General features: G+C 40.9%; 1 protein-coding gene across 2 annotated transcripts; it reads right to left on the reverse strand.

The window, feature by feature from the left end:
• Positions 1-23: 23 nt before the first annotated feature.
• HMGXB4 (HMG-box containing 4) lies at positions 24-14,281 on the reverse strand. Of its 2 annotated transcripts, none has more exons than XM_085227390.1 (11): positions 14,147-14,281; positions 11,805-11,910; positions 11,112-11,218; positions 9,693-9,768; positions 7,537-8,714; positions 6,357-6,438; positions 5,827-5,891; positions 5,440-5,545; positions 4,802-4,971; positions 3,726-3,848; positions 24-1,844 (listed from the first exon to the last, which is right to left on the reverse strand). In XM_085227390.1, the coding sequence occupies exons 2-11, from the start codon at positions 11,833-11,835 to the stop codon at positions 1,800-1,802; spliced, it is 1,983 nt and encodes a 660-aa protein (XP_085083516.1). In that variant the 5' UTR covers positions 11,836-11,910; positions 14,147-14,281; the 3' UTR covers positions 24-1,799. The 2 variants fall into 2 exon arrangements, with proteins under 2 accessions (XP_085083516.1, XP_085083507.1); XM_085227381.1 differs by lacking the exon at positions 24-1,844 and adding an exon at positions 1,887-3,158.
• Positions 14,282-21,693: the final 7,412 nt, after the last annotated feature.

Consider the following 21,693-nt stretch of genomic DNA (forward strand, 5'->3'; position numbering starts at 1 on the left):
AATGGATGACAGCACTCCAAGCGTTAAAAAAGAAACTATATTGTAAGGACAGTACAAAAAAGGTTGGTGTTGTAAGGGCGTCTGGATCAAACGGCAAGGAAATAACAAAAATATAAAAACTGCTAAGTCTTGCCAAAGTTTTCCCTCTAGTACCAAATACCACAAGATACAGATTATACAAAGTGTACAAATTTTAAATACAAATACAATACAGCAGGGTTGGGTGCAGTTTGCCGTTCTCCAGGAGGTTTCCATTGTAGAGAAGACAAAGCTGAAGGGAATCCCTCTGTCCCTTTGCATTAAAATGTGTCTGCCTGGGTCTGAGGCTCAGGTCAAGGACACAGATATGAGAGTCAGAGCACTTGGCTGTGAGGCTGGAGGTGCTGGAGGAAAAATCAGCTTCGCAAGCCAGTCCGTTTCTGTAAATGCTCACGGTTTTCCCCACGTGCTGCCAAAGCGTAGTGCTGCACACACAGCTGATTCCTGCAGGAAGTGCGGTGAGGCGAGCCTGATCCCACTGCTTGCGGAGGGAGGGATTTCTGCTTTTAAATTATGTATATACATTTTAATATGTACACAGTAATGTACAGGATAAATTAAAATCTGTTAGAGATATCGGTAAAAGTTAAATACATATGATATGAACACCACGTAAACACATATAGACACACAAAAGCCTATATGAAAATCAGGTGCTTTCCTACTGCTCTTCTAGAGGAGTGGAAAGCCAAACACTGAGCATGTGGCAGGAAAGAAGAGGGACCAGTCCTGTCAACACATACTGCCTTGGTAAGCTGTAACTGCTTCTAAGTGGCAATCAACCACCGTCCCAGCAGCACCGTGGCTCTTTCAACGCTGCTGGTGAAAGAGAAGGGCGGTCAGCAATCTCAGAAATCAAGGTTGTCTGTTCATAAACTGAGTGTAAGATGGGGAGAAGCAATCCAATTTTTTCCCATTTGCTATCGCTCTCCATCAAAGCAGGCTGACCACGCCCTGGAAAAATCAGCAGGAAGTTCATTCTCTGAAGCCAAGAAAGTCTGTTGGTACGTCAACACTAGCGATGACTTGGGTGCACATCCACAAGAAAAGATTAAATTGTTATCTTCATCTTCATTTCAAATGCCAGCTACCAGACTGGTGAGCTGACACTGACAAGTTTGAGCTACTTACTGACTGAAGAAGGGGCTTAGAAGATGCGATCAAGAGGTAAAGCTCTCTGTATCCTTGCTCAGCTATTCAGCTTTCCTCTCAAGCAGATTTTAAACTCAAAAACAGAAATGGGGCTGGTGATGAGTTCAGTTCCATTCCTTGATCCAAAATATTCTACCATCTCTGCCGGCTCACAGAATACTCATAAAGGGTCAAACCAAACCACCCAAGCCCCTGCTTTTAAAGTAAGTTCAGCTAGAGAAGGCTCCATCTTCAAGGATGGAGATTCAACAACCTCTCTGGGCTACCTATTTCAATGACCACTCTCATGGTTACATGTTTTTCCTTACATCCAAAAGTACATTCTCTGGCTGCTTCCCCCATTAAAGGATCTGTATTTAAGGCTAATATCTCAAAATCTTTCTGAATTCTTTTTACAAATACTTCCATATCAGATCACATTTTATCCACCAAGAGAATATGGTTCTCTCAGCTTCACAACTTTTCATAAAATACAATCCTATGCATATAATATACATATATAAAACTTTAAAAACACTACACGTGGAGCCCCTAGGGAGTGCCAGTGTAACGTACATGTACACAGGCCAGTTATGCAGAACTTGAGTAAATCCCAGGATCCTTTCCCATCAAAGTCCAGGCATGATGTAAGCGATGTTGTCTAGTGTGTTTGACTGGGAAAAAAACACAACATTTTAATGTCCAGCAGTGACTCAAAATCCCCCAAAATGACACAGATGAGGGTACTAAGCACATTTATTTGTCTTACAAGTCACCATATCAAGAGACAACCAAAGTGATAAGTCATCACTAGCCCACCGCTACCTTATTACTGGCTTATTGTCACATATTTGGAAACTTAGATCTAAGCACAAAGGTAGCCTTAGTACTTGGAAGCACTTGGAAACAAAATGCTTGAGGCTTTCCTCAAGTGACTTCTTCCTAAGGAACCTTATGCTCTACCTTTCAAGTTGAAACAAACCACACTGGCTACATCACATCAACCACATGGAAGATGTGGTGAAGTACTTAAGTGATCAAAGTTGTATAATGTGAAAAAACACAAGAAAAAGAAGTGTCCCTCCAGTCTTTCCTGCAAATTTAATAGAATTCTGAGATTGAGCCCTTTTTTTACACATCAGAAAACAACACCAATCACTACATTATCTGTATGTTCTTCACATGTAGTATTTCAGTAACCTCAGATCTATGGCTAGGTAGCTGAAGGCCTTAATTGCCTTTTAATTGCTGAAGACGGAGAACGGGATCTGTTCCAAGGGTGATTCTAAAATTCAACAATGCCACCTACTGACCGAAAAGATAAACTGCATACTAAAATTGACCACAGACAATTTTACTCCTTTTAAGATAGCACTCTCTTTACATATCTGACTGTAAAAATCAGAATAATTTCTTTCTTATCAAGTTTGAATACCAGCTTTCAGAAGTGACAGGTCAGTGCCTTAAGATATCTGCAGCATCACTGCCCTTTGTAACAATAAACTGATCAAGTTTCCAAGATATGAGCCATTAGTCACATGGAAAAGGGGTGTAACATTCTAAATTAACTTGGCTAGCAAGGAGAAAAGAATTGGATGTTTTTCCATGGCTTATGATGGGAACACCCTGTTGACTCAGCTTCTGTATAGACAACCAGTTTGTAGGAGCTCACAGCCTAAGCTCTCAGATTTGTTCTTGTTGTTAACAGTTTCACGAAATGAATCACTGATTGGGCTGTCCTGTCAGAACACACTAATTCACATCCCATTTTTGTTATTCTCTTGTCCAGATCCCAGATATTATTTTAGTCTCTCAGCTTATGCAGACTACAAACTTATTTTTCATTTTTGCTCTACTTTATCACTTATTCATGTCTCCTGCTGGAGGTGCAACTTCTGATTCAGTTTATAGTGCTGCCATCTTCATCTGTGTCCACATTGTGCTACAGTGAGGTCACAAGCTGTTGCTAAATCAGGGCTCAGTTGCAACTGTAATTTAACATGGAAAAGAACCTGTAGCTGCCCAGTTCCTTAAAACAGAAACTGTTTTCCTTTCCTTGGATAAGGAAACAGCTACATGTGAGAGGCCCTACTCAGTCACACTAGGGATCTTAATGGAGATTACGTTATTTTCTACATTGCCAATTCAAAACAGGATGTATGAATAATACAGAACAGCTGAAAGATGCTTTTTATATTTTTAAGGAAAATTAGAACTTTCAAAAATAATTGTTATGTGTACAGGTGCTTTTATTTGATTTAGATAGATTGATTCAGTCACTAAAACAGGACCTATATGCACTGCAAACAATGGAACAAATATTAGGTCAGTTCCCAGTGGAAAAAAAAAAGAACAATGCTACATTGTATAATACCCCGCAACACTGACACCTCAAAGAATTTCAAGAGATATCCCTCACTAAAAATGCTTGACAAATAAAACTTCCTTATTGCACTGCATTTTAATTGCATTCCAGGACTGATTCATCAGAAAACTTTAGCTGGTCTCTACTGAAATTAACAGGGCTAGAATGGAAATAACCACAAGAAACTTACCAAAACATGCTTAGGGCAGCCATTCAACTCAGGTAGTTGTGTAGTCAGACATGCTAATGGCCCCAAAGCACAGAGGATAGAATCCAGAAGTACTGACAAACTTCCTGAAACAGCTACCATTCCCTGGAAGTAAGGAAAAGAAAAATTGGATAGGGACAAATAGCGGAAATTGTGGATCCTTCACAACTATATTGATTCTTATTCACACAATCTTCACTACTGAGCTTCCCTAGTCCATTTCCATTATTTACACACCTACAAAACTAAGCAAAGCACTTCACAGAGAGTCTGTTAGTTCAGAAAAAGAAAAAAAAAATCAAGAATTCAATAGGCAACATTCTGATGTAGGAACAGCAGAAAATGTTAGAAAGTTGTCAGTTTTGTGTACAATTTAATTCTACAGTTTATGCCATGTAATTTCCTTTCCATTTTGTACCTTCTACTATATTGACTAAGGCAATAATGTTTTATTATTGAAGCCTAAAGAAATGGTAAGTCTGTAAAAATGCTTTAGTTATCAATATACTTTCAAAAAGGAAATGTGTTTGCATGCAATTCTGTAAAGGGATTGATTTTTACTCCATTTGTTCTGCTGAAGAATAACCTCGATGAGGTTGTACCAGAAACAAAATGCAGTGACATCTATTTTATTGCTGTTAAAACAAAAAAGCATAGTGAGATGACCTTGTTAGCCATAAAATTCACTGATATTTGTTATTTTAGCCAAATATATCCTCTGCTTACAAGCTGGGCTGAGTTCTAGACCTGTGTGTGTCTGTGTGTGTGTGTGTGTGTGCAGGTATGCAGACAATTACTATCATCTAACATTAGGAAACCACTGGAAAATATGACATCTCCTACATTAGCATGTAAGCTGAAATCATAGTAGTGGCTAACCAAAGCACTGGGAGCATGATACTACAAGAAAACAACAGGACATGCTAAAACATCTTGGTAAAGGCCTTCTCTGATGGTTTTTTTTTTGTTTTTTTTTTTTCCCCTAAAGGTTTGAGACAAAAATAATCCCTCCAGTCTTATGTATGATGGCGTGACATCACTCTTGGGGACAAACTCACCTCTGTTTCCTGCAGTCTGTGTCCAATGAGGCTCAGAGATTCACCCAGCAACTGCAAGTGTGCAGCTACATCTATAGGCTCTGTCTCAGGGGCTTTGGCTGGTGACGAAGGCAACACCACAGTGCTGGTGGGAGATTTCTTATGAGGGGAAATGGCTCCTGGTGGAGAAGCTGGAAACACAGGAATTAAAATTCTGTATTATCTACTTTGATTCTTTTACCTAGAAGCCTATTTACTTTCTGAAGATGAAATATCAAAGGTATTAGATGCTTAATAGTTATGTGGACCTTTGGAAAACAGAGCCTGCCTTCACTGTCATGCAAAGCAAATACCTCAGCTGAGTGTGATTTGATAGGTTTCGGAGGTTCGGCAGAGATGCCAAACCAAGAACAACCCTTTTTCATATTGCAGCAAGATATTCCCACTAGAACTTCCCTGAGTCTTGCTTCACGTTTCAATTCCTGAATTGCTAAAACCAATGCTGTTCTACTAACTAGACTTTTTGAATAGTGCTGGTATCATTCTTGCTCTTGAAGAAACACTGTTGTTGAGTGACATGATGAGTTAAACGTAAAGATATCACCTTCCCCACTCCAAAATAAACCCAACAAGTAGAGCAAATAAAGTGTGGCAATTACCTTTTATTTTTGGAGCCCCATCTGAAGATGATGCCTTTCTCTTTACAGTGGTGGCCTCTGCTTTATTTTGCTTGTGTTGCAGATACTGAGCTTTTTGTTTCCAGATCTGCAGTTACCATGGTATAAAAACAGATTCATGTTAGATAATTAGTTTACCTGATGCCAAGACCTCAGGGTAGAATAACATTACATAGCCAAGTGGTGAAACAATGCCACGAGAAATAAATGGATGCTTTTATGAGCACACAGGCAAAATCATCAATTTTCCCACAGTTTGGGGACAGAGGTAACATTTTTTTAAGGTATTGAGCAATAATACCACTGTGTTCTGACCTAAGCACCTAGTTTACAAAAAACATTTCACAGAAACATCTCACATGCACTTACCAGTTTATCCTTGTCAGGTAGCTGCTTCCAAACTTCTGCCAGCTTTTTACTAAGGTCCCCGAAATCTGTTAGGAGGAAAAATGGAAATGCTCAAAATAGATTAAAGGATAAAATCACGGTAAGGATACAGGGAATTTATGTGAATTTCAACAGTGTGAAAAATTGGCCAATGCATACATTTAGAAAGCAATCCCTTTTACACGTGAACATTCCACACTAATGGATCTAAAAATGATTTCCATTGTGTATTTCCTTACTGTGAATGACGCAGGGAATACAAGATCACACATGAATATGCAGAAAAATAACGCAAAGAAAACAACTCTTTAAGTAAATGAAAGGAAGAGTAGGTAATTTCTTCATCCAGATTCACAGCTTGGTTAAAATACAATGAAGCAAATCATAAAATCAATTTCTGCCCTTTTTACTGCCTCAAAAAATCAGAAGTTAGTATGAAAGAGAAGGTATGTCCTGCTAATTAATTAGACCTATGTATAATCAAGAGAAGAGAAGCTACGTTTTTCTCTCACCTATCCCAGGGTGCTCGGACACAATATTTGTCCGATATTCCTTACAGAACACTTGATAGGCAGACATGTTTTTCTTCTTTGGCTAGACAGAAGAAAAAAGGAAACAAAGATTTTTAATTATAAAGAGACATACTCAACTTTATTAATAATTTGACATTTATCAAAGACTTAAAGAAAGACACGGTGATTACATAAGGAAGATAAAATAGCCATGTTTTACATATTGTGGCCAAATTTAGCAGTTTTGAAAGCAACAGGAACTGGCCAAAACCAGTTTTAATAGAAGACTTGTTCTGCAACAACTATTGATGCATCACATTCCTAAGCCAACACTTTTGCTATTCTAAATCCAGGAGCAACAAATAACTCTGTAAACACATCTCAGTTTTAAAATTTAAAACTGAAAAACCCCACAACTGTCATACTGTTCACAGTACCAACATGGATCTGTCAAAGCAGTTCAGTTTTTGTTCTATTTCAATGTTCATGTTTTGTTCTTTCTAAATGATTCTTACAAATTACTTCATATTTTCAGGAAAATTGTCTGTACAAGTACACTGATAACAGATGCATAAACAGTTGTCAAGCTCTGATCAAAGAAAACTTTACACATAAAGCAGAATAGCTGAGTAAATTTGAGCTATGTCTGCCCATTTGATGACACAAAGCAACATTTGCCTATGTGGATGTACAAAAATTTCTTTTCCCTATCTATCTATATATATACATTGAAAATTATTCTGACTGGAAATCTTAGACATACTTCAATAAATGGATAAATAACTTCAGTATTCGAGCTTACAGCTCAGTTCCTTCCTACAGGAATTGTCATGATGGACTACATGACAGCCAGAACAGCCCAGAATTCTACTGGTAATAGCTAGAACCAGCTACCTTAGCAAATGATGCAGTGGTGGCATAACCTGTACCAACTATATAAAATATAACATTTTCAAAAGAGCTATATTGGCTAAAGACTGCCTATGTCACAAAACAAAGAATCAATAATTAATATTCCTTCTGCTAAAAACTTGGAACAGAGTAGTGGAAACATTTCCACCAAACATGCTGTGATGTCAATGCTGAAATTGCTTAATCTTCAATTTAACATGTCTTTGTAACATTGTGTAATTCAACAGTACCCAACACCCAATTTCTAGTTCCCCTCGTTTTTCCTTACTTTTTCTCTTTCTCTGTCCCTTTCTTTTTCTCTTTCCTTTTCTCTTTCCTTTTCTTTTTCTTTTTCTCTTTCCTTTTCTTTTTCCTTTTCCTTTTCTTTTTCTCTTTCCTTTTCTCTTTCCTTTTCCTTTTCTTTTTCTCTCTCTTTTTCTTTTTCTCTTTCTCTTTCCTTTTCTCTTTCTTTTTCCTTTTCTCTATCCTTCTCTTTTTCTCTTTCCTTCTCCTTTTCTCTTTCCTTCTCCTTTTCTCTTTCCTTCTCTTTTTCCCACTTCTCAGGTCTTTCCTTCTCCTTTTCTTCCTTTTTCCTCCTCTTCTCATTTTGTCCATCTGAGTGAAAAACAGTAGGATGAGGTGAAGGAAGAACATAGGGAGTGCTGGGAGGAGGAGGTGGCGATACTGTTATTTCTGTTACTGCCAAAGAAGAGTGCCCTGAACTCTTTTTAGACTTAGAGTGCCTCTTCTCTCTGTGCCTCTCCTTGTCTTTTTTTTTCTTACTTTTTTTTGACTTCTTTTTCTTCTTGATTTCCCGGTAGGAGTCATCTATCACTAGCTCACCAGCCTCCAATTCCCCAGCAGAAGAGGATCCCGATTCTGGCTGTGCCTCCACACCTGAAATCTCATACTCACTCCCATGGCCTTCTGAAAAAACAGATGTGTCAGTACCAAAAGTCTCAGAAGGGGGATGTGAGTCTGGAGGTTTGTGCTTCTTCCGAGATGACTTCAGGAAGCTATGCAGTTCGTGACCCAGATGGAATGACCCTTGCTCATCTCGAGACGATTTCTTTGAGGATTTTTTTGAGAAAGAATCATCATCTGTTGCACTGCTTTTCTCTTTTGGTGAAAGGATAAGTTTCATCTTCAAGCCGTCGGGCTCACGAAGAGTAAGTGTCTCTGTGTTCACGTAAAGAGGTTTCATTTTTTTCGTTTTGTGGAAGCTGCCATCGTCCACTGAGTGCTCTGCACTGCTCCCACTCATCTTCTTCTTGTGGTGCTCCTTTCTGCTTTCAGAATGTCCAGAGGAAGAATAAGATGATTTTTCAGAGGTCTTCTTTGAAGACTTAGAGCTTGTGGACAAAGGAGTGGCGATAGCCTTGAGTAGATCCATGTTTTTGTCAGTGGAGGATGGGCTAGAAACTGCTTTTTTCTTCTTCTTTGATGGTAGATCCAAAGATGAAAGACCTGAAAAAGGTCAAGAGAGCTGCTCATCAAGACAATTCTCTTAAAGATGGCATTACACAAACCAAAAGTGAAGTGGGAATCCTGCAATACTTATTACAGCTAAGTGATTTTCATTTTGGCTGAAGGAGGTCTCTGCAACTTGCAGTCAGCTCAGTGTGTCCTCACAGAAAACAATTCAGGAGCTGTAATACCAGAGCTGGTCAATCTGTCTAATGAAGAAGGACAGAACGGGAAAGTTCTTGCATTTCATCAAAATTTGTATTCTAACACAAACCAGCACGTTTTGATAAAAATATATCTTACTAAGCCTGAAATATTACAAGCTTATAACATTACTTTTAGCCCTGGAGGGACCAATGAAGTGAAAGCATAAGCTTTTTCATTCTGAAAATAGATTTTTTACTAATTTCAGCTTGCAAAGATATTCCAAAGACTTGGCTTTCTTTTTGCATTGGGACAAAAATAAATCTTAAGCCTGTTAAGCTTTTATGAACAGGATTGTCATTTTCTGGGCAGCTTTTTCATTGTGAGAATAATGCTTCTGTATACAAACTGAACCAGAAAGTAATCATATTATATTCTGACACATCCTATTTTTATAAATTCAGATAAATTAATTAGTACTATCTGCAAGTAAGACTACAGCTTGTAATGCAATAGGAAAAAGAAGAATGCAAAAGCCAAAAAGGAAGGCATGAGTTAGAAAACTACAACTTGTCAGTAAAAAGACGAGTGGAAGATCTCTGCTCCAACAACAGCAACTTGTTAAGCTGAACTCTGAAAACATCATTTACTGATCTTTTGCTGTTTGGTGCAGCAGAAACCCGATCAGTCAGGTGTCTGACTACTTGGCCTAAGACCAGTTGGTGTACTTTTCCCCCTGATAAAGCACTAACCACAGTGTTTGATGCCATTGGCTTAACAGCATACTTTCCTCCAGGTTCATTATCTGGTTCCCCTGTCTGATTGCTGTCTTACCCCTGGAGCAGAACTCATCGGAGGAATGCTTCCTCTTCTTTTTGTGATGTTCTGTCCCTGAAAAGAGCTCACTGTCCTAGAATAATAAGAAAAAAAAAAAAAAAGAAAAGCTGACAAAATGGAAATAATATGAGATTCACATGGACTGCTGACAGAGATAATAATTTGCGGAAGGTATCAAGAGATACTAGTACTACTATAATGCCAAGTAAGCCTATGTATGAATCAGTATTCTTATTATAGGTGCTAAATCAGCAAAGAAAACATAGTATGTCACCAAGAACCCATAATGTAGGTTTAAAGTAAAAGGCAAAAAGCAAGATATATGAGGGAATAAAAAAATGCAGTTTTAGAATAGGCTTCAGCATACCAGACAACTAAGAGGCATCAAGCTTTCTTTGGAAACTGCAGTACAATAGGACCATAAGGAAACTGAAATACAAATCTCTATAGGGATCCCTCCTCCAGTGAAAGAATTAATACACAGGAATACTTGAATAAGTACACTTGAGAAGTAACAGACTTCTCAAGTGTCCAAGAGAGCACTTGGACATTAGCTGATGAGTTGGTAAAAGACATCCACTTCTTAATCAAGCTGAGAAATAACTAAGTGTGCACAGGCTGTCAAGCCTTAAAAATGAAAGTGAGCAGCGCATATTTAATATAGTGAAGAAGATAAAAGAAGTGAAAGAAGGCGCAGAGAGGTGACAATCAACATGATGGGCCAGAAAATGGACCTCAGTAGCTCATGTAAGCCAATTATAATCTCTTGACCAATTTATGGTCTGAAAATGAAGTTCCTCTATAGAATTTCAAATATGTGGCAGAAGATTTTCATTTTTTAACTAGAACTTCTTTTCCACAATTGGAAATTTTAAAAACAATCACAAAAACAATCACCTTTGAGCTAACAGCAAAATCTTCAGCTCAAAGAGGAAAGTTTTAAAGAAACTTATGCTGTTGCTACATGATTTTGGAGTTAAGGCCCCAGGGAACAGTTAGGGCAAATTTATACCTCTCGAGAACTATCATTTCAGGCTGTCTGCAACAGCGCACGAGTTCACATTTTATTCATACTTTGCTGCCTTTTTATGCAACTATAGATTCTAAAAATATTACTTTTTGTGTAAAAAGTCATTCAGACTATCTCAGTATCTGTAGGGCTGTACATCAAGTCTAGGAAAAGATACTACTGCCCTATTTTCGGAGGCAAAGAAATCAGAATCAGTTTTAACTGGGACTGACCCCCTCCATTTACCCAGCAAAGCTACCAAACAATTCAGGACACAGTTAACAGCTCTTGCTTTCTTCTACAGGAATTTTTCTATACAAGAGGACTTTTAAGCAACCCATCTCATCTTGTGTCAAGCTTTTTACACTTTCGTACACCTTCAAAGTTTTCTCGGCAGGCTTTCTGACCTGAGCTGCTATCCTCTCCTCCTCTTGCACGACGAGATCCTTGTAATATCGCTTTTTCTCCCGATGTGCTCTGATGTCATCAGCACTTCGGTCACTCTCTAGGAATTCTAAGATGAATGTGAAACAAGAAAAGAAATTAAAATGAGATACCAGAAACAACAGACACATGGACTATATACAAAATAAGACAGCACTGAACATTGGCACAGAATGATGCACAAAACACAGCAAGCACTAGAGACTAGGAGATAATATTCTGTACTTTCTGACACGGGACAGGGTTCAGTGCTCTAATACAATATCACAGGTTCTCAAAATTTCATTTCTAATCCTTTTAGATTTCTTTCTGAAGATAACTGAACTTAAAAACATTGCCATGACTAACCATACCCCTGGCCTCCCGTTTCATTGACCTGGCTGGGAGGAGAAAGGCTGCAGTGGCAGAGTTCCCAATTGTGGTGTTTGCTCTATGAAATACCACCCGTTTCTCTAATCCCATTACTTTTCATCTGGAAGTCAAGGTTGTGGGATCCTGCAAAAACTAGTCCAGATGAAATTGAAAGGTTAATACCCTTCAATGCTCCATAGGAGACCAACTTCCTTTCCCACTCTCTGACTCCGTGACCTGGCAAGGGCTGCAGAGGGTACCCTTTTTTCTTGGCTACTCCGTCTGAGATTATGAAGTAGTCATACCTTCTTTCTTCTTGGAGTCATCATAAGCCATGGTGGTCCTGCAGGAGCCTGAGAATATGTTGCCACGTCTGGGCTCCTTCCCCTGTTCCCATCTACAGGAAAAGTTCTGAGAAACAGAGAATGAAAATAACCCTCCCATAAGGAAGAACCACGACGTAAAATGGGAAACAATGCCTGAACAAAATGAAGATTCTCTGGAAGACAATGGGAAAGGAAAGTCTTCTTCCTCACTCATCCTTCAAGTGTGACTGATTTTTATTTTTATTTTTTTAATTAAGATGGAGATTTTTTGTTGTTTGTTATTTTAAAAAATGTAACAAGACCACTTCTTCCTTGTAAAATCTTCATGTCACTTAAATAATTTATCCACAGAAATGGAAAGAGGGGAGAATATAGCTCTTTGATTTTTGTCGCAAACAAAATTGTACCTGAACTTGTATTAAAGACATGTTTTGTCAGAAACACGTTAGCAAAGAGTGAGATACTTAAAGAGAAATAACGAATTCTTGAATTTCAGATGAAGCAAAGGAAAAGACAAAAACAGGCATGAATCATTTTGCTTTATAAGGATTGATTCAAATCTTTTGAGCCTAAGGGTTGCACATTTTGTAGTGAAGGTGTACATCTCGCTGATGAGTTTCCTGACACTACCACTGCAGCCATTCTGAATGTCAGCCTGGGAAAGGAAACAGAGGAAAGTGCTCTTTTTTACTAGGGCTTCTGTAGCACCCTTCCCCCTGGCAGCTTCCAAATTTCAGGTCTCTTCTGAGTTATTCTATTCTACAGCTGCTAGCATACAGAAGGACTGCACCACTATGCAATAGCTGCACTTTGGTTCTGATCAGTTTGGAAACTGATTTTGTTTTTCAAAAGTAAGGTAAGCAAATGGCTTAACGTGAAAAGATGACCTCTTCTCAAAAGAAATTAAACCAATTGCACTTAAATGATTTTTTATTGCTGTTTGTGTGTCAATGCTCACCCACAAAGATGATGCAGTTTGTCCTTTCTAGCTGTCACAGGCATGGAGCCACATTTAAGTTACTTTGAGATCAGGGAACTTGCACTGCATCTCTGTGTATACATTGCCTTAATAAACAAATGGCTGAGAGTGTACAAAGTATTCATCTGATTGTGGTTACTTATGTGAAAGAACAAAGTTGCAACTAATTCAAGCTAAGGGATACACAAATGTTTCTGTTGAAGTTTGTGAGAATTCAAGAGGACATAAGTTTTGGGAAACCATTCAACTCAAGATGTTTCCAGTCAGCATTCTGACCACCAGACATTGTTGCTAGTAAACACTGCAATTTGTAGGCAGAATTTATGCATGTACCCAACAGCTTCACAAGCATCTTGCCACTATGAGATCTGACAATCTTAAAGGAGATCTTGAAAACACCTCTTGATGCTCAGCTCCTTGTAGTCTGATGGACTTCAGCAGGAGCACACACAGTACTGAAGCGCTGTGCTCAGGGCCTACTCTAAATATCGAGGGTGGTAAGGTCCTAGAACAGGCTCCTCAGGGCAGTGGTCACCAACTCAAGCTGCCTGATTTCAAGGAGTGTTCACACAGTGCCCTCAGACATAGGGTCTGATTTTGGGTGGTCCAGTATGGAGCCAGAAATTGGACTCAATGATCTTCGTGGGTCCCTTCCAACTTGGGATGTTCAGTGATAAATACCGCTCCGCAAAATAAAGCTGATGACAGTCATTCATTTAGAGATGACCTGGAGAACATGCGGGCAACACTCTCAGACACAGAGTTTGAGTTTTGGGTGGTCCAGTGTGGAGCCAGGGGTTGGACTTGACAGTCCTTATGGATCCCTCTGTAACACTATGATAGCTGTAGGCACAGCTTCCAATCTCTTTTTGAAACTTAGGCAAGCAGCCTGTCAGGTATATTTGCTGGTAGATAACACCCAAAGGAACGCACGATCTAGACCCTGCATGTACTGCAAGACAAGTTCAGGCTATGTTCTGTACAACTCCCATTCGGTTCCACTGCTCGGCACTGAGGAAGCACTGGGAGCAGCGCTCTCCCCACTGGGAGCAAACCCCGTTCCCTCACACCCACGGCTGCAGGACCGAGGCCCTGCGTGCACTCTCGGGGGGCTGACGCGTTTCTGTCCTCCCGGGTAGGACCGGCTCCCTAGCCTCACTTGCCGCCACCGCTCCTGGAGCCTGACGCGAGTCCAGGCCTGCCGCCGCCCCACATCCCAGGCCCAGACACGAGCCCCGGCCCCGCCGCCTCCGTTTAAAGCGGGCTCAGCCGCCCCGCTCGCTCCCGCTCGCTCCCGCCCGCTCCCGCCCGCTCCCGCCCGCTCGCTCGCTCGTTCTCTCACCCGAGCGGGCCTCGGCCTCACTCCAGCCCGCGGCTCCGCCCCTGGAGCAGGCCTGGGCGTGCCCCCGCGGCGGCGAGCGCTGTCGGCCTGCGGTGCCGAACGGAGGGAGGGGAAGGTAGGAGGCGCGCGGCCGCTTCACTCCGCGCCGCCGCTTCGCGCCGCGCTGCCGCCCGCCACCGCCATCTTGGAGGAGACAAGGGACTGCCGCCCGGCGCCAGGGGTGGCCAGCCGAGTGCCGAGCGCCTCCAACGAGGAGTGGGGGCGGGGCAGGAGGCGGTGAGCGGGAGTGCCGAGCGCATCGATGGGCGGGCTGGCGGGGAAAGTCGCGCTCCAAAGCCTAGGGCGGAACGTGGAGTCATACGGGTTGCAAAAGAAATCTGAGATCTTAGATCACCAGCCCACCCCACCATGCCCACTAACCATGTCCTCAGTGCCACATCCACACGGTTCTGGAACACCTCCAAGGGCGGTGATTTCACCACCTCCCTGGGCAGCCTGTGCCACTGCAGCACCATTCTTCCTGAGAAGTTTCTCCTTTTATCCACCCTGAACCTGTCCTGCAGCATCATGACACAGCTTCCCCACTCACCATGGCTTTTTAATAGACAAGGCCTAGAGATGGCTCTGTGTCCAGGGTAGGTTGGTTTTAGCTGGTTATGCTTACTGCATTGGATCTATAGGAAAGAGTGAAATCATTTACTAAGCAGTTACAGAAGCAGCACTTGTGTGCGATTAGTCAGGCACTGACTGCTCTGATTGCTCAGCAGGTCCCTGTTCAACAAACCTCAAACTCTTAGCTTAAATCCTACCATCTCTACTGACGCGGGACTCTTCCTTTTATTTAGATGCCCGCAGATACTCACATGACTGTCAGAGACCACTATCAGTCACATACTGCTTGCAGACCACAATTCCCAGCCATACCTGAAGGTAAACCTGTTCCATCACAGATGTGCTGCTTCCCCAGTACTTACACATCTGCTTTCTGGTCTTGCTGATGGTTTTGTAGCGTAAGGAATACGGAACACAATTTCTGCATTACAGTTGGGCTTAGAGGGATTGAAAAGGGAGAAGGGCCTATGTCTGTTACACTACATGAACATATAGTGTGATCTGTATTACAGATGGTAATAAAGTTGCTCAACCACAATGCACAGATCCACCAGCTCTTAGGATAAGCACAGGAGCTGTGCAGAGGTTGCCGTGCATGTACACATGCATGTCTGTTGCAGACAAAACTCTCTAAAAGTGCTCCTTGCTCTCCAACCCGTAACCCAGTGGAAAAGTGCCTTTGAAGATTTATGGCCAGAACCTCAGCAGAGCTGAACTCACCATGCCATGCTCTTTGCCACCTTGCTGGTGCTACAGACTTCATGGAAGCAGCAGGCAATGTCTGGAAGCACTTGGACACGTCAGCTTAGAGGAAACAGCAGCAAGTCAGAATAAGACATTAGCATGGCTGGGAGAGGCTAGGTGCAGCCTAAAGGAACAGAGATTGCTTTGAAAATCAAACGCCTAAATTACCCTGATATTTGATGATGACAAGTATTTGATAATGATAGCTAGTAAATGTGCAGGGAAGGTATGTTTAATATCCTGTACCATAAAATGAGAAAGGATTCAAGCTCCCCTACGGCTTAATGTTTTCAGCACTGGATGGTTCAGACGTATTAGAATGTGATGGTGATTGCTTGTGGAGGAGAGAGAATGAATTTGCAGATGAATTTGCAAAAATAAGAATATAGCAGGATACTTGCACATAACGCTACTGAAGCACCAATCATTCAGATTTCCCTTGGTGAGATTTACTTATGTGCCTTTCCTCCCACAAAAAATAATAATAGTAGGAGTAGTAGTAATACTAATATCAACAATAACAACATGTAGTCCTTCCTATGCACTTCTCATCAGAGAAGAAATGTACAGAAAAGCTCATTTCAATCATTCCTATTTTTTTGAGCTAATACAAGGAACCAGCCGAGACAAACAACTAGCATTTACTGGCTGCCTTTACACAATTCAGTCTTTCTCTCTACTAGAAACTCTAGAGATCCTTTCAGAGTGTACATCTGGACTATGCAGGTCGGGTGGGGAAATGTAGGATACTGACAGCAAATTCAAGTGTGGCAACTACTTCAAATCCTTCACACTCGACAGAATTTTATTTATTTATTTATTTTTGTATCCTTGAATTGAAAAGTTTGTAGTGAGGGAATCAAAAAGCAGAGAGTCTCCATAGATTTTAAGATCTGATGTGCAGCATTAGCCAATCTCAGAGTATTTTGAAAATATTCCTTATTGATTTTACTCAGAGCATCTTGCATTCTTTTGCCTACATTCCAGGGAGACAAACTGCTAAAAGAGTACACAGTGTGTTCCCTCAGGTGTCTCCTTAGCAGTGAGATGCATACTGAATGAAGAACTCTTGCCAGTACAAAGCATTTTGGGATGTACATCTACTTTCTTATGCTTGATGTGAGATTAGTTCTGTGCTAGGGATTACTGCCCATTAAGCCACACTACCGAGTGGTCATGCTTTTCCCACATTATATTCACCATCTGTTCCTGTCTGTCTGCTGCCTATACTGAGGTGCAAGTTTCCAGATTCAATAGCCCTCTTTTTTTTTTTTTTTTTTTTTGGTGCTTTTTTAGTACTTAGCCCAGTGACTCTCAAGTGCAATGAATGTCAAAGGAGTGAACAGTAAAATGTGCACAAGTCCACAGCCACATTACGTACAAAATTAAGTTGAGCTCTCAGAGCTGTATGAACAATTATCAGTTCTTCATCATACTTTGAAACTCCAAAACCTTTTTTCAGTCCTGTCCCATTTTTCTGTAATTTTTTCCTAGATTCCAAGATGATTTGACATTGACTGGAATGAGACCTGGATTAAAACCCTGATCTCTGCCTTTTCATGAAAAGTCTGTTTTGCTTTGCACAGGCATTCTACTCTGCACACATTACGTATGTCACCAGCTATCAAACTGCCCTCTGAGAAATAAATGCATTTTAAAAGGTTATGGAAATTCTTATGGATGAAGTGACTATAATGTTACAGTGGACTTCAGGTAAAATAAACACTGGGTGGCAATTACCTCAGCTGTATAATTTCCTTAGTCTGATATATAAAGAAGGCAATCAAGCACTGTTTGAGCATAGGCTTGCTTCTCTAGAGATGTAAAACTTTGGAAGATTTGTCATCTGCGTTGTTTCAGTATTGGGGATTGACTTAAATTACTTCCCATTTATCTCCAGTTTCTGCAGGAAGCATTCATTTCCTTATTTCTTCAGCTGGGAACATAGTCATTAACAAAGCCACAAGGGTGTGTGCAGTCATTTGTAACATCAGTACCACAGCCTGAATATCCCCTAAAGCCACAGCATCTGTCACAATGGACACTCACCTTCTCCTGCTGCTCCTATTCACATGCTGAGAGAGATGGAAAGGGAACATCCTCCTCCATCTGGTGGGAAACAAACTATGCATTACAGCAGGAGTAGTGGATTCCAGACAGGAAGTGTGCTCTGGGCTCCAAATCACATCAGTCACACTCAAATGTCTTGCCAGCCATGCATTTGTGCAAACCTCAGTGACAGCAGTGCAGAAATACCTCTTACTGGCCACAGGCTACATGCTGAGGAGACCTCCATTTGATGCCTGTTGGAGGGGAAGGCATCCCTATTCTCTTCAAATAATGTTGATGGGTTACGTCTGTTTCTATGAAAGTAGGCTGCCTATTGATTCTGCTTCCAGCTAGAGAAGTAGCATCTGGAGATGAGAATTTTTGGGAAGAGTAGAAGTCTTCACTGCACCCTGAAAAGCTACAAAGTCCTCGAAAGTTTTCAAGAAAAGTGTGAATGGAGCACTGAGAGACATGATTTAATGAGCATGGTTGGGTGTTGGATTAGATAATCTTAGTGGTCTTTTCCAACCTTAATGATTCTATGCTCCTACAAAAGTGGCAATGAAATGTGCAGAGAGAGGCTGTCAACAGGACGATACTACCCACACAACTCTTGAGTGGCCAACTGAACCAGTGCAAATCTTATGGCTGTGGTGTGCCATCATCTGCAGTGCTACTGCAAAGATGTGAGTAAGAGGCAAAGTGTGGAAAGAGCTCCAGATTCCAAGCGTGCTTTTGCATGGGAAAGGCAATAAGAGGACGCATTGATCCAGGGACCAGGTGAATAAAAACAAGTGTCCTGTCCATCCCTGTGCATTACAGAATGGTACATGTGTGGAGAAGAAATGTTGTTGCAAGGCATTTCATACCTTGCAGCTGTTTACATAGCAGGTAATTTGCCATGCTTTCAGGGTCACCGAACTAAAGAAAATGCTCTAGGTCATTCAGGGCTGTTCCTTGCTTTTTGGGCATGCTGTCATTCAATCCCCATTGTAAATTGATCAATCTTCATCTTAAAAACAGTCATGTCTCTTCCTTCTACAGCCTTCACTGAAAGGGTGCTCCAGAATCTCACTCTTCTGATAGCTGGAAAGTGTCTTCTGAATACCAACCAAAGTGAGTTCATGGTTGGCTTGCATCCATTAGTTCCTATGCCAGCATTTTCTTTTAGCTAATATAATCATTATCCCCTGTTGCTGTTTTTACTCTGATGCATTTATAGAGTCATCATACCTCCCCTCAGTTGTCATTTTGCTAGGCTAAACAAGGCATACTCCCCTAGTTTCCTTGTAGCTGGTAGGCCCCTCACTCCTCTCTCCAAGCTGGCAGCTTTGTGCTTGCTCCATGTTGAATCCTCCTCTGAAGCTCAATTTGCTGAGAAGTCTCATGCAGTGCCTTGAACACTTCCCTTTCTCTAGGGGAAATACTTCCCCCTTTTTATGAAATAGAAGATTGGAGTCCTTTCTTAAAACATTTGGGTACAACTTTCTGATCCTTCCTGTATCCCCAAACTCTATCCTCACAGGCTAATGAATTTTAGAAGTTAATGAATTTTAGAATTTAATGAATTTTACAATAGCATTAATATATTAAGAGGTAAAATAAGCATAAAGAGGACCACTTTGAAAACAACGATGGGTGTCTGGTTGCCTGTAAAGCATAATATGTTGTTAAAAGATCAGCAAGAGTTAATTTCTTTATACTTTCCACTGTAGTAAAAGGGAAATACAGCAGCAAGGAACATGCATAACTTATTCCTGGTCTTTCAGGGACTAGGTGAGAGTCAGCTCAGCCCAAGGTTTACCTTATGACTATAGCATAGTTATAGTGGAGAAGGGACTGTTATTTCAGGTAGGTGGTACTGTATATGGATATCATATTGTGGGGTGAGCCACTACCATGCTACACATAGCACTGGGGTGCTGCTCATGAGGAGATGTGGAGCTGAACTTCCTCATGCTTCATTTCTCCAACATGCCCTAGTTGCTGCAGGGCTGTATGTCCTTTCTTCCTTCTTTCTCACTTTTTCTCCCCATAATGCTGTTTCTGCTGAGGAAAAGAGAGAAAAAGTCAAGGTGCCAGACAGACATGCATCTGCGTTCACTTGTAAAGAATCACACCTTTTCCTTTTTCTCTCCTGATTCATTTTCTTTGAACAACTGCAGTAATGCCTACCAGCCCCCTTTGAGTGGAAATAAATTACTAGTAATTTTGCTAAAAAGCAGAAAAAAAGTCAATCATACCTGTCACTCGTATTCTTGTTTGGAGTCCAGCTTGATGTTTCTTTGTGTGTGTGTGATGAAGAAAGACTTGTGGACGCAAGGGAAGCCTTGCAACATGCTTCATATTTGGAGTCCAGTCTTTCACCATTGCCTGGTCTTTACCACTGTCTTTCCTGCCCTCTCTCCATCTCTTCTTAAACACCTCAAAAATCTCCTTGCTCAGAAATGCCTTATGAAGTCTGATGATCTGCAGCCTCTCAGTGGCGGTGTGTGTCCTCTGAATCACCTCTGTATCAGAGCAAGAATTGCAATCGCTGCCATTGAACCAGACTGAAGCATTAGTTTCACAAAAACAAGGTCACATATCCCACTAGATCTACAGTTTTGTTGCACTTTTAAAATGTTTTAATAAAAAATATTAAAGTAAGCTTTGTTACATACATACATTAACTACATTACATATTTTATGAGGGCTGCTCTGGAAGCATTGCCTCTTATTGATGCTGGTCCATGATGTCAGAGGCAGATGTTGGTGGGATGGCAGTAGAGGCTGAAGCTTTCCACCAGTATTCCATTACATGGCAGCAGAGGAGCAGTCTGACAAATTGCTGTCTGATATGAAAGTGCATATGAAGCAAAGGTGTGTCCTTGAAATCCTCCATGAAGCAAAAATGGCACCCTCTGACATTCATTGACACTTGTGAACATTTATGGAGGCCGAACAGAGGATGTATGCTCTGTGAGGTGGTAGGATGGTGCGTTTCAGACGTAATAGTGACAGTGGGTCACCTCCACTGGTGCAAATTTTTATGAACTTGCAGGCTCTTGTGCATCACTGGTGAAAATGCATGGCTCATGGTGTTAGCTATGCTGAAAAATAGTGTTTTGTAGCTGAGAATTTGCTCTATCAAATAGCATTATTGTGCTTTTTGTAAATAAATAGGAAGAATTTCTTTCGGAGCGACCTATATTTATGCAGCTTAAGATGTTTCCTCTGAAGTCAGTGTGGTCCAGGCAAGCCAAAAGGTTGGACGCCCAAGATATAGGTGAGTGCTGAATATGCATTTATGACTTTTTACTTCTCTGCGCGAAATGGACAGCTACGTCTTTCAACCACGTCTGTCTGTAATTTTACTAGATTTCTCTTGAGTTGGATACCAGTTTAAACTACCTTAAATAAAGTGTTTACTATACTGTACCAGACAGGTAGATCACAAGACTTGTTACATTCATGAATAGAACACAAGATGGAATCACATCTCTAAGAAAATGGGAGATGGTTATGCTGTTTATTACAGGGGGGGTGTTTATCTTAGTCATTTGGCGTATGTATACAAGGGTACACGTGATGGTAGAAAGATCTTGATTTGCTGAGACTTTCTGGAATCATCATGGAGAAGAAAGAGAGAAGTCCTTGGCCTGAGTGTAAGTGTAGCTGAACAGAGACACAGTGACTTTTTTTTTTTTTGTGAGGTTGCACTAGTGTTTGTCAATACACTTACATCCTACTATAACACAAGTTGAAAAAAAAATGTAACCTCTGGTGACTTACGGGAGAACCTGTGGCATTGCAAGGTGGCAGAAGAGAACTATTTGGGATGCTTGCAGTCTGGGCCATCACTGAGCTAATGCTTGGAAAGATGAGGAGTGCAAGGCCTGTATAAAATTAGATTTAACTGTAATTTCCATCAAGCAGACAAATCAACTATAAATATGAGCTTAAATTTTTTTGTAGGGAGACAGGACTGGGCTCAAGTATAGGTAAAAGCATGGGTTAAACTTGCAATCAGAACATTGTATCACATCAGAAACCAGAATTTGGTATATGCCAAGATGAATAGAAACACAGAATCATTAAAGTTGGAAAAGACCCCTGGGATCACCAAGTCCAACCACCATCCCATTCCTATCATGCCCACT

The sequence above is a fragment of the Meleagris gallopavo genome, chromosome 1 (assembly GCF_905368555.1).
Source record: "Meleagris gallopavo chromosome 1, MGAL_WU_HG_1.1, whole genome shotgun sequence".
Lineage (NCBI taxonomy): Eukaryota > Metazoa > Chordata > Aves > Galliformes > Phasianidae > Meleagris > Meleagris gallopavo.